The sequence below is a fragment of the Mytilus californianus genome, unplaced genomic scaffold (assembly GCF_021869535.1).
Source record: "Mytilus californianus isolate M0D057914Y unplaced genomic scaffold, xbMytCali1.0.p SCAF_2, whole genome shotgun sequence".
NCBI classification, from domain to species: domain Eukaryota; kingdom Metazoa; phylum Mollusca; class Bivalvia; order Mytilida; family Mytilidae; genus Mytilus; species Mytilus californianus.
Window position 1 is genome coordinate 103,052,791 of NW_026262668.1, and position 14,319 is coordinate 103,067,109.

The 14,319-nt window shown below is 32.2% G+C and overlaps 2 protein-coding genes across 7 annotated transcripts in view; one reads left to right on the forward strand and one right to left on the reverse strand.

Moving 5' to 3' along the window:
* The window catches only part of LOC127730619 (reticulophagy regulator 3-like), a 160,397-nt gene that overhangs the window by 18,939 nt on the left and 127,139 nt on the right, over positions 1-14,319 (reverse strand). The window contains exon 1 of one of the 5 annotated variants that reach the window (XM_052239104.1): positions 1,103-1,335. The exons of the other annotated variants lie outside the window; for them this stretch is intronic. Within the exon in view, the coding sequence (XP_052095064.1) occupies positions 1,103-1,275 (173 nt within the window). The 5' untranslated portion in view covers positions 1,276-1,335. Of the gene's footprint in view, positions 1-1,102; positions 1,336-14,319 lie in introns of those variants that run through there. 5 annotated transcript variants of the gene reach the window in all.
* Positions 7,370-14,319, forward strand: part of LOC127730614 (peroxidasin homolog pxn-1-like) — a 296,701-nt gene continuing 289,751 nt past the window's right edge. For both annotated transcript variants that reach the window (XM_052239096.1, XM_052239098.1), the window contains exon 1: positions 7,370-7,439. The gene's annotated coding sequence lies outside the window, so the exon portion shown is untranslated. The remainder of the gene's footprint in view (positions 7,440-14,319) is intronic.

Consider the following 14,319-nt stretch of genomic DNA (forward strand, 5'->3'; position numbering starts at 1 on the left):
TAGAGAAAATACCGGAATGTGCCTTAAGATTTGAAATTGTTACAATGTTTCAAAAAAGATAAATACATATAGATAACTGGTCTTCAGTTCCTGAACACTTCAGTGCAAATCAAAGAAAAAAAATTGTCTGGTAGCAGCAATATTAATACAACATAATTATTCGGCGAAAATTTCAACAAACTTTAACATAATTCATATTAAACAAGACAACAAAATAATATAAAATAAAAATCAGGGCAAACGGACTCAATGCGAACAGGAATTAGGGTGAACGGATCCAGGGCAAACAGGTATTAGGGCGAACAGGTACTAGGGCAATTGGACCCGCATTCATAAAATACTCAGCTGGCTTTTATATTTTTGTTTGCATACCATTTTAATGTAGGTAATACAAATATTTCTTGGGCAATTTATATTAATTATTGAAATAACAACTTTGTATTTAGTAAACTAGTCAGCTAGAAATCAATTTAGACAGTGCAGGAACAATTCATTATAAGAAAGTAAAATATATGTATCTAAACTAATTGAAAAGATAATCAATGAATTTTATCTGTTAAGAATGACACTCTCCTCAAAGGACTGCTGTCAAACTAATGTGCCAATAGAAATAAGATGATGTGGTATGAGTGCCAATGAGACAAATATGTTTATGTTTTGAGCAGGACCCTTTGTCAGAACTTGTAATTTCAGGTCATAATAACTCAAATCATATCATAAAACAATTTCAAAATGTACAAGAAAAAATGAGGGCAAACTAACCAAAATATTTCAGTACAATTGTCTGTATTAATTAACCTTCAAGTGGGAGTGTCGATCACAGGGAGGAACTGAATTTTTCTGGGTAAGGGCAAACAAGAATATTAGCAAACTTGTCCAAGGTTGAACAGGTATAAGAACAAACACGAACAAGGCCAAATGTGAATGTGGCTATTAAACAGACTCAGATTTGAAATTTGTCCAGTTTGACCTCTCAACAAAATTTCTATAGATCATGTAGATAGAAACACCAAATTGCAAATTTATTTGCAATCATTGGCTAAGTTATATTTAGAAGCACATATAAGTTCGTGTAAAATGCTATCTATAAGTCAATCCTTACCAAAATATTGTATGAATAATAATAAATAACACTGAACTTCTTCTTGGACTCTCCCATACAAGCAGGCTTTGGATTTGCATTACGAAAGGTTCAATTGGACTAAGAATGTTTTTCAATATCTGTTCACTGTGTCTATCGAAACTATCCCCATTGGATGTTATAGGATTATCCATTTTGCTTGCTTTGACCCCGTAAATATGCTGCTTATGTTTGTCAACAAACAGGTACCATTTTTGTTTTGGAAATGACGTATTCTGATCATGTGACTAAGATTTAACCATCTTCAATATCTTTATGTAAACAAGTTAAATTTGTAAATCAAATTGATTTTATTCATACAAAATCATAGGTGCATATATTCGGACTATTAATCTATATTCTGTAACCAGTCAAGAAATCTTGAAAAAGAAAAAAATTATATGGTAAAAGCGTGGTCAATGACGGAAAAGTATAAATCCGGTTTCGATTATTATTACAGCACTTCAACTTATAGGCTGTTCAGTTTAATTTTCGCGGTGTGATTTTACCAGTTTCATTTTTTGTCGAGCCTGATACATTTATGTCGCGAAAGCGAGCGAGACATAGAGATCCTAGATACCGTCGTCGGCGTTGGTGGCGTCAACATTTAGGAACACATTTAGGCCAAGTTCAGTCTGCTTTTTTTATGATTTTAAAAGAGGTAAATTCTGTATTGTACTGATACATGGACACACTATTTAAGTCAACTCGAATTACACTTTTACACTGACAGCAGCAGCAGGCGAGAACCCCTTACGATTTTTTTTTAAAACTATTCATGATATTTCCTTTTCCGCCGAGTGACGCAACGCTTAGCAATCATCAGCAATAATCAAAATCATGTAAAATTGCGGGAAGGGTTGGTGTGCATTTACAATGTAATGAGTGGTAGAGCTAGATATAAACACTTCCTAGTTACGTGTGAAAGTCTGAATAGTGTGAGAAAAATTCATCACAATAGACTCAAATCCCTACTGGAGGATAATCAGATCCCTTATTGCAGTATAATTAATTCTGATGAGGACCTTCTTGAATTCTTAGTTGACTGTTCTCGGATCTTCTCGGAACAACCTTATATCAGTGCCTCAGCTGAGAGATATAGAACGAATTTGCAAAGACTGGATCTATGTATTGAATGCTAAAAGAGCCCAACTTCTGGAAAACAAATGAACAATCATTTTTAAAGTTCTTGGTGCTTAACAATTGCGGGTGGCTGTCAGTCATGGGAATGTAACAAATATTATACTATACTTATGATGTATAAACTTAATTAAATATTAAGTGATATAGAAAATTACTTCTAAGTTAAAACTATAACTAGAGTATATGAATATTAATGACCCTTGTAAATAACCTTGTAGATCTTAAATTGTGATAATGACCACTACTGTTTTTAAAACTAATATTTAGAGAGTTTTTTACCATTTTAGATTTTTAAAAGAACATATAAACTATAGAGTGGGTGGCGCATATTCGCCTTGGACACATTTTCGCCGTTTTGCTATTTTTTCTGTAAAATTTGTGTGCCTTTACCCAATACTTGCCTAAATAGATGGTAAAGGCTGTTTGTAATGTTACAACTGTTGATATTCCTCTTTACCCCATTTCCAAGGTTATTCGCACATATTGAGAAATACGCAGGTGTTTTTAAATGATTTTGGCAATTATGTAAGATTTATATGGCAATCATGCGCAGTCTTAAAGTAAATATTTGTGAGAAAAATCGTATAGGAATGATCTCTCAAGCTAATTCATGTAATTGCAAACATTCGTTTTTATAATATACCAGGATGATGAGGATTGTCATATCATACATTGCGGCGAAAATGTGTCCCCATGGTACACGAACAACTTGATTTCCTCTTGAGTGTGCGTTCGTTTTAAGAACAATTAACCAATGTTTTGAAGATAATTTCTTTATCAAACATTTTTTTCATATAGTTAAATTTCTGAAACCTTCATAAAAAGTTCCAAATATTCGAATGTAGGTCGGATGTAAGTGGAAATGAACGAATTATATGGCGAATATGGGTCTCTCACTATATATGAAACCACACAAGTACATAATTTTACCCATTATTTATACAGAATCGTAATTCATAACATTTTCTTTTTTCTAAGAGAATTTTACAAACAAACTACATTTAGCTTCTGATAAGCTAGTATTTTATCCATTTTAAAATAAATGTAAAATTTTGTAAGTTCACGTCAGTCTGAGTATGTATAGTGTAAATACAAGTTCCTGTTTTTTTTTAATTTTGTCCTATTCTAACTCTGTTACTATTATTATTTAAATTTAAACTAAAACATAAAAAAAAAAAAATTTAACAAAAATTTTTAATAACGCATTCTTAAAAAATATACAATTTTTAAATGCGGTGACCCTGCAAATAGGGTGGACATCCTGAAGAAGAAGAAGGTAGGGATGAGCCGCTGGATATTCATTAAATCTAGCAATCTCTCCATGAAATTCGGCGAATCATGCCATATGATAGCTATCAGTAATTTCTTTTGTCAAAAGATATATATGACGGGTATGCATTTTTGCTATTCAAAATATATCAAAAGAGAGGTGTACTGATTGTCTCAGCTGCTCATCCTACCATTAGAGGAACTTGAAGTGGCCCCGAGTAACGACCGCATTTATAAATGGAAAATGTTTAAAGTTCAAAAGCTTTATTCAAAGACGAATATGAATTTTGTTTACAGAAACCATAACCTCTATTGAGCTTTTATATCGTCTTATTATACAAACAAAACATTCAAAAAAGCACGTTTAAAAGAAAGCAAACATACAAAAAATACAAAAGCTACAGTTACGTTTGGAGGACGTGTTTTTCAACAAACAATCGGCATTCCCATGGGAACCAACCGTACTTCTCTTATTGCCGACTTGTTCCTTTATTTATATGCGGCTTATTTCATACAGAAACTTCTTAGGAAAATACAAAAGAAGTTAGCAGTATCCTTTAACTTCACTTTCCACTATGTAAATAATGTTCTCTCACTAAATGATTCACAATTTGGTGACTATGTTGAACGTATCTATCACATCGAACTTGAGATAAAGGATACAACTGATACAGCAAAGTCTGCCTCGTATCTTGACTGACATCTAGAAATTGACAATGAGGGTCGGTTGAAAACAAAACTTTACGACAAAAGAGATGATTTCACTTCCCAATTGTGAACTTTCCATTTCTATGTAGCAACATTCCAGCAGCGCCTGCATACGGAGTATATATCTCCCAGATACGATATTCCAGGGCTTGTATTTCCTATCTTGATTTTCCTGAAAGAGGGTTGCTGCTCACACGGAAGCTATTAAACCAAGAGTTCCAAGTGTTGAAGTTGCAATCATCCCTTCTTAAATTTTACGGACGCTATCACGAGTTGGTTGACCCGTATGGAATATCTGTTTCACAGATGACGACAGATATGTTCCAATAGTCGTAACTACAATCCCGTCTACTTTTATCACCGGGTTATTAAATGAGCAACACAACGGGTGCCACATGTGGAGCAGGATATGCTTACCCTTCCGGAGCACCCCCAGTTTTTGGTGGGGTTAGTGTTGCTCACTCTTTAGTTTTCTATGTTGTGCTTTGTGTACTGTTGTTTGTCTGTTTGTCTTTTTCTTTTTTAGCCTTTGTTTTGTCAGTTTAATTTCGACTTATGAGTATCTTTCGCCTCTCTTTTTTATGTTAAACTATGACGAAATATTAAAAGTACAATAAGCAATCATGATGAAAAGCATATAAAACAGTTTAAAACACATGAACAGTTATGACACATTAGCAGAAAAGCACTATAAATTAAAGTATTGATTATTTGCAGGCATTGCATTGGCATGAACTACCACTCCAGGTAACAAGAAGTTGAGAACATTGGTTAAAATTGTTTTCTTCTCAAAAACTCTGGAGTATTCATTCCAAACTGTATTTCTATATCTAAAGGAATATTTGTGATTTTTTTTATTTCAAGATTACAAATGAAAATATCAACCAGCAAATTAAAAGCATACAACAATCACAGGCTAGTCTACTGCATTATTAACGCTACACGGCATTACGCAAATAGCATTTATTTATGTTTTATTTGAAGTCGGTACCATATATCACAAAGTAACAATGTAGGAAACAGCATGAACAAGCAAGCACAAACTTGAGAAAAACATTAAATCAGTATTAGCATTGAATTAAAGGACATGTCATATCATTTGAATAACTTTAATTAATAAATAAGCTCTTGGTATTTGTTGGTTACAATTTCTGTGGGTACACAGCTCTTGGTATTTGTTGGTTACAATTTCTGTTGGTATACAGCTCTTGGTATTTGTTGGTTACAATTTCTGTTGGTATACAGCTCTTGGTATTTGTTGGTTATAATTTCTGTTGGTACACAGCTCTTGGTATTTGTTGGTTTGAATAGTAGATGTCTTAAATTACATATTTTATGCAATTTATTTTTATGACAGCCTATAATATTCAAGATGGGAAATAGCTTTGCCATAAGTTGGTATCGGTTTGTTGAGAGAATGTTTTATTGCCAGTATAGAGTATAAGGGTCTGTAACTGAATCTCTGGCAGACTTGTTGTTCGTACGTACTCATTTAAAGCAGAATTCATACAGAACCTTCTCAAAGGAAAAAGGAAAACATCTTATTTTACTTTCAGGTATATATAAGATGTTCTTTAATTCACTCAAGAACACACATTTCAATGAATGCTTACATTTCATTTATCATGGTGAACTTGAGATTAAGGATACTACAGAGAGCAGAAGGCCTGTTTATTTTTTTAAATTTTTTCCTCGATATTGACACAGATGAAAGTCTTCAAACTAGAATTTATGACACACTTGATGATTTCAACGTTCCAATTGTCAACTTTCCATTTCTCAGCAGTATCATACCCACTTGTTCATCGTATGGCGTTTACAAATCTCAGTCGTTACGTTGGTGCATGTTCACATTATGCAAACTACATTAACAGGGATGTGCTCCTTACACATAAACTACACCAACAGAGTTATGAGGAAGAACGACTGAAATCGACCCTAGATAATTTTTATGGTCACGATCACGAATTGATCACAAATTGACTGACCGATACCATGTGTCGGTGTTTCAACTCAATAGTGACATGTTTGCGCGGTCTTAGATCTTAAATTATCATAGTGAACTTGAGAATACATGTTATTCTTCTTTTTTTATGTAGGCTTGCCTTTGAATTTTCATAATCCGCAATTTGTTACTGTTTAATTCAATCGATGTTGATAGTCGCCAATAAAGGCAATAATATGATCTCAATATATTTGAATTGCTGGTTTTCTGGTTTCAAATTGAAATTATAGTACAAAAGAATTTTCTAATATTGATCACATCAATGTTGCTACTTCGATAAATAAAATAAATGTTCACTTTTGCTGTTTAACTTCATTTTCACAATAATCTGCACATCCATTATTTATCTTAATTGTTTGCCTCTTTTCGTGCTTCTTTAGAAAGCCTATCTGCTATTTATTCAAAGAAACACAAATTGAATTATTTTGCCGAAGAGATAGAGATAATGACTTAACATTGAGTAAACCGTTCATTTGTGACTTTTTATTTTACGGTTCATTCAATAATTCCATGGTTGACTTACTATTTGAAAGTTTCTATGCTTTTTAGATTCTGGATTCACTTATTCTGGCATATAAAAATAAAAAATTTTGATCGATTAAATTCAGATTAAGGTACACATCCTCGTTTCGGAACTGGATGTTTTAATTCAGTCTAATTGAGTAAAACTCTCAACTGTTCCAGCTCCACATTGTTTTTGGTTTTGAAAAACGGAATAACTTTTGAAATTGCTGTTTGTGACGAAACTTTATTTTTTTAGCGGTTATCCGTTCTTTATTTACATTGACCGTCCTTTTTGTTTGTTTTTTGAGGACCCTGATAGGTATTTTCAATGTTGATGCGTATTGCAAGCATTAGTATACGTAACAATAAAATAAATTTTGATATATAATGGGACACTTAAAGTAATTTATAAGAAGTCATGTAAAAGTAAAGCTTTTATGTTTCAGAAATTGATTCAACATATTGAAAATATGTTATAATGCATGCTGGACTATGGCACTTCAAACGTTTCAATATTAAAATATTGATTAAAAAAAAAATTATGTTCAAAACTTACAAATATATATGCAATATTTTTCTAATTATGTGTCCTACTGGAAAACTTTGTCTTTTTAAGATAGCTTGGTGTTTATAGTTGAAGGACAGTGAAGTTGGCTGCAGTTATTTATTTCCACAAAATCTCTCTAGAAGGTAAAACTATTCAGTATCAGTTATTTTGAAATACGCCTAATATTTTCATTACAGCGCTAATCATCTTATTCATGTTAAATAAAACAATTCTTCATTTCAAACTATGGCAAAAATACTAACAAAAATATAACCAACCTATACACATAATAGTAACAGTAAAAACACAATTATCATGTTCGTCTTAATAAAAGAAGCGGAGAGACCAGCAAAATACTGAAGGCTTGTGAAAAATTAACAATGTTGCATTGCGAACACATTCCTAATATACCAACCTTAATTATTTATTCTACTGTATATATATCACAGTAAACTGCACATCCATTATTTGTCTTATGAATTTTCTTATTTTGATCACATCAATGTTGCTACTTCGATATATAAAATAAATGTTCACTTTAGCTGTTTAACTTCATTATCACAGTAATCTGCACATCCATTATTTATTTTAATTTTTTGCCTCTTTCCCTGCTTCTTTAGAAAATCTATCTGCTATATATAATTTCAAAGAAAACACAAATTTGATTATTTTGCTGAGGAGATAGAGATAATGACTTAACATTGAATAAACAATTTAATTTGCGAGTTTCTATTTTACGGTTCATTCAAGAATTCCATGGTATGGTTGACTTTCTATTTGAAAGTTTCTATATTAATTTTAATTCTAGATTCACTTTATTCTGGCATTCAAAAATAAAAAAAGTTTGATGGGTTTAAACATTTTTTAGCGGTTACTCGTTCTTTATCGACGTTGACTGTCCTATTTGTCTAATTTTTGAGTTCCCTAATAGGTATTATCAATGTTGTTGCGTATTACCAAAAATCGTTTTTTGGCACTAAGTTTGTTATATCTGTTCCTTAAACTGTTTATGCTTGTTTTAGAATCAGATATATTTTTGAGATTTGTTTGTCAGTAGTTTTCTTATTTTCACATTATATTTCTCGCCCGATTTTGTAATGAGTAAGACTTTTTAATTTTAATTTTCCGTGACTGCCATATCCTAAACCTTTAATGTAATAGTAGCCCATCTACTCTAACTTCTAGGACATTTAGGATTGCAGTTGATGATCAACCTAATGCTCCTTTATTGGATTGTGTTTAAGTTACTAGTATTGAAAAAGTATGTCATCTCTGTCCGACAAAAACGGCTAGCATACTAGTAATTAACTACTAACCCAGTTTTAAAGTGCTCTTGAATATACGTCAACATGTTTGTTTTAAAAAATAGTTTTAATTTCAAATATTCATTCTCAGAATCTTTTTTGCCATTATACTTTTTATCAGTTCATTGGTTTTGTATTCCGAGAAGTTTGGTGTGTGGGGACTAGATTTCAAAACACACTTTCTAAGTTAAGTTGGGTTCTTCGGATGTTTTCGGTTTCTTGAGAATTTTTGACGTTGCTTGTGCAATGCATTTACTATTAAATATACCGTCTTCTTACTCTTTAATATTTAGGAATTCTAGTGTCGCTGTTTTTTGTGTTTTTTCTTATATTAAAACGACTACAAAAAATTGGAACTAAATTAGGCGATCTTTAGTTTAATAGTTTAAGCTATCATCTTTTTATAATTCAAACATTGCTGCTGCATAAGAAGATTTTTCATCGTCAATTAACGGATTGTTCTGAACGTGCCCATAACGTAAGTCTGCTGACGTGGACAACGTTCATAAATATCGGTCAATGCAGCAGGTTCCATCGTGTTTCTGGCGGTTATCGACACAATACATGTAGGCCTAACGCTGTACTTTAATCGCGAAATGATTAAATAAAATCCTTTTATTTTCGGTAAACATTTTTAACTGTAACTTTGCCTACACGCAGAGTGCCGAGAGATTTGAGTTGATGCAATACATTATTTGACATTGATTGCTTCGTCGCCTTCCGACAATTCTTCTGCCCATTCTTTACATTTAGAAATATAATTTTAAACGTTCTGTTTCTATTGATAAGTAAGCATTTGTACGATATATCTATATATATGTTCTTGTGCATAACAGACTGAGTTTTTTTATTCTTAGTTATTGTTTGCAATAGATTCTTATTTATGATGCAAGCCGTTTCCCGAAGAAATTTTCTTTTGAATGTAAAAATCTATCTCATAGAAAGGCAGGATGGTGTGTGAAAATACGTGGAATTGTTCTTGGTACCACTATTAATGCAATTTGGTTAAGAAACCCGTTCGTTTTTAAAATGGTCGCCAAAAACACCGCTAGAAAAATAGAACTAAAAACATGTATTTGGAAAAGATTACGGATAGAATCAGGGGGAAGAGCCCCGTACAAGCAGACGTTGGAACTCAGACAAAAGGTTGTTTGTTGGAATGGAATGAACAAAAAAGAATAGCTGAACTTATTATCCGTTATTTAACCGAACAACTTTCCCTGTGTTCCAAGTGAAAAAAGTCTCTGAAATTTATTGGACTGTACAGAAGAAATCAGATATAGTTTCGGAAGCATTTTAATAATAAAGTGCTAGCTTTGTATTCGTATAAGCGCAGTCTACACAGGACAGCAACATCGGAATGAGGAGAAGTTAACAAAGGCTTAACAATAAATGTGCACATGGTTAGGACGAAATAAAAATTTCATTTCCATTCTGAAAATGTTTTCTCGAAATTTACAATCAAACGATTCATAAAAAAAAATAATCCGTGGCCCACAATAAATGATTGATCGGTGCTTTGATGAAAGTAAATCCGAAAAAGCGCTGCTTCGAACGCAAACAATTTACTAAGAGATATTTTAAAAAACAATGAGATAATAAAATCATTTAGATTTCATATTCCTGTTAATTAACGCTTGGGAATTCGGGGATGGGTGCGTTTTAGGTGTTTTGAGTTGGACATAAAGTACAAGTACAGATGTATCATTTCACAAAGTGGGGAGACAAAACGACTGAAAGACGATTAACAAAGTTGCCTTTTTGGGGAGGGGCATATTGCACACATAGGCGTCGGAATAGCCCGAGTGTATTCGCAGTCTTATAACGAGCTTTTATAACAAGTATACAAATATGTATGTAAAAAAAGTATTGGTATTTCTTTGTGTGTGGGATATAGGGTTTTTATACGGCTGATTTCTTAGGACTACAGTTTTTACAGTTAAACTTTTAAATTATGTACCTGGTGTTACTACAAAGGTGCGCATATTGTCAGGATTTTTGTTAATGACAGGTTGCTGAATTTGGCATTTTGATAATATATAAAGGCACGCAGAGTACAGAATCCAGCTTACTCCTCCCACATGTACAATTTCAAGCTGGAACTTTTATTTTGCGCAGTGTTTTACTTATATAGAGGGCGCATCTATATCCTCAGGAATTATTTGGTATAATTTTCAACGAATGACAGAATGTTGAACTTTGTCTTTTAAAGTGAAGTTTTGCACCATACAGAGTATACTATATTAATGCCTGTACCAATTCAGGAGTGTGAGAGATGTTTTCCATTCGTTTGATGTGTTTGAGCTTTTGATTTTGCCATTTGATAAGGGACTTTCCGTTTTGAATTTTCCTTGGAGTACGGTATTTTTGTTATATTTTACTTTTTAGAATGTGTATTTTATCAGGATCTTTCTATATAATTTCCACAACAGATTGTTTAACCTTTTTTGACCGGTGCATCAAAAGTGTCTTTTAGACACAACTGTTTCAAATTGTATTGTTTCGTCCTGAACATGCATGAAATATTTGCCACTGAACGTTAAGCAACCATCAATCAATCGATTCGAATTGTACTTCAACAACACTATTTACTTAATCAAATCTTTGAGGCACTTTAATCATCTTTGAGGCACTTTAATCATGCATGGATGCAGCGGTGACATCACCATTGTCTAATTGAATCAGTAGGATTTTATATTGAATTACTAGGAAATTTACGAAACCAGACAGGGGAAATGAAAATAAAATAAATTCAGATTCCGACACATATTTTTTTCAATACCTCTGAGTAAGAATAACGTTATTCTGTATTCAATAACGTCACACGTTTTCCGGTCAAATTCTAAGCGTATCGATCAACTTTGAAGCAATTTATCTTAAAACAAGGATGGTGACATACTATGTGTTTCTATACATGCATGCATTTAGTATACACACCTGTATATTATGTTAGTTTTTAGTCTTTCTCTGTATATTAGAAAATAGCCATCCATTGAAAAATCTAAAAAGATAAGTCGAAAAAAGGCATTTTCCATATGTACCTAGTATCTTTGTAAATTTGTCGCCAAAATTGACGTTTTCCTATGAAATTTACATGAAAACAAAAATGGTGACCTTCATTTTTTTATTTATTTATTTAGTGTGCCGAAAAGTTTAGAAATCGGGAGATATGCCATTTGGTATCGTGTTTACTTAAAATTTACAATTTTTTTATATGTCTGAGCTGACAACGCTTAACAACAGAATCGGTCACCGAAAAAGAACATTCAGCTTGATGTTCTCGTTCCCCTTTTTGGTTAAATATTAAATACACGCCTGTAGTCCGAATGTCTCTGATGGGGGTATGATGTCATGAAGCTCTGACTTCAGAAAAATTTCAATCTGAATCTCGACTCTTATAGTCTTCACTAGTATTTGTTTATGCCTTTTATGGGGTTTATCCGAACCACCAAACACCTGACTACGCGTTTGCAAAGTTTTGAGACTTCTTCTTCTTCTTCTTCTTCTTCTTCTTCTTCTTCTTCTTCTTCCTACGAACGCGAATACCTAACTTGATTTCTTATTATCATTAAGGTCCCTCCCGTGTTCAATTGCTGTTCTTCTTATTTCATTATCATTTCCACCAATTTTTAAAATATTTGCAAGAAAAAAGTACTGTACGCGAAATATCAAAATAATCTTCAGTATCAAGTATCGTAGGACATAACTATTCAGTATGAACCATAGACCAAGATATATTTTCTTTACCTAGATAGTACCAATTTCGTTTCATTATCACCCCGAAAACCGAAAACCTTGTTATAGATTAAACCTAGAAACCGTTACAGATAGAGGGAAACCAAAGCCGTTCTTTGCATCATTGCAATACTACAATGTTTACCGTATTCTTTTTTGTGTGTGACTTTAACAAATGGTATAAGGCTCTTAAATCGGTATACATGTAAAACTAAACCAGGAATCAGACATTCATTGTTTATCTGTGATTTATTTTTTGTACCTTCGCTGTAATTGTTTTACTTAACGATAGATAATTAACACTGCCCATAGGTACTTTCTGGCAGTGGAAGTGACCGTAAGTCTTCGTAAAAGGTTTACCCTATATATTTGAAATGAGAAATGAATGTATGTTTTATATCTTTTTATAAATATATCAATAACAAAATAACGCGTGTTACTTCGAAATCGCTATCCAATATACAATAAATGATATAATTATAAAATTGTGAAAATCATTTGTACATAAGTAATTGATTAAAGACGTTGATGAAAAATAATATTACATACCAATGTCACTGTTTAAATTTAATTTCCTTTGTCCCTCCAAAATAATACCCATTTATTAAAATTCATTTTTTTTTTATAACATCAAATTCATACAACACAGAATTATTACAAATTTTAATGAATTTTGTTTTTTTACACTTTTGTTCAACTAACCACATGAAAAAAAACAGACAAAGACATTAACATTATTACGCATTACCAGATTGTGCAAGCATTAATATAACAATAAAATATATTTTGATATATAACATGTATAATGGGACGCTCAAAGTAATTTATAAGTAGTTATGTAAAAGTAAAGCTTTTATGTATCAGTAATTGCTTTAACATCTTGAAAATATGTTATAATGCTACTGGACAGCTTCGTCTTTTTCAAGTTAGTATGGTGTATATAGTAGGAGGACAGTGAAGTTGACCGCAGTTATTTATTTCCACAAAAACTCTGTAGAAGGTAAACTCAGTATCAGCTATTTTTATTTTAAACCTAATATTTTCATGACAGCGCTAATCATTTTATTCGTGTTAGATAAAACTATTTGTTATTTCAAACTATGACAAAAAATATAGCATCACTAAAATAGACCTTTTAATGAAGTTCTCCACAAGGCCGCTGTCAGTGTATGATTCTAAAGAAAACGTTCCAGTGAAAAGTAATAACGAAACACATATCAGTAAAAACATAATTATCATGTTGTCTAAATACAAGAGACGGAGAGACCAGTAATTTGCTGAAGTTTTGTGTAAAATTAACAATGTAGCATTCCCAAACACATTCCTTAAATACCAACCTTAATCTCTTTATTCTACTGGCTGTATATATCACAGGACGTTCGAAAGCGCACCGATCACTCATTGTAACATGTAGACTAACTGGGATCGTTTTATAATTTATGTTTATACTTTGTTCTCGTTCGTAATTTTTTAAATTTTAGTTTCTACCTGTATTTTAATCATTGGAAACGTATGATAATAATAATAATAATAATAATAATAATAATAATAATAATAATAATAATAATAATAATAATAATAATAGAATCTTTATTTAACGAAGGTAGCTCATTCAACAATAGTATGTTATATTGAACAGATATATCATGTTAAGGAGGGGTATTTGCGAAAAATACCAGTCGAGAGAATGTTAAATTTCGCAAGCCGTAAGGCGAGGGAAATTCATTCTCAAGACTGGTATTTTTCGCAAATACCCCTCAAGAACATGCTATATCTGTTTAATTACACCGAATGTTAACGTTCAAAAACGCATTGATGATCGTGACGTTACAAGCGTCCAGTCGGATAGAGTATTTTTTGGCAAATACCACGGCAGAGAGGGTAAAAAGGGCATATCCTTTTTGCATATACCCCGGCGGCGTTAAAAAATGAACGATATTCATTTGATAACAGTAAATTGGTGAAAAATACACTGGCTATCAAC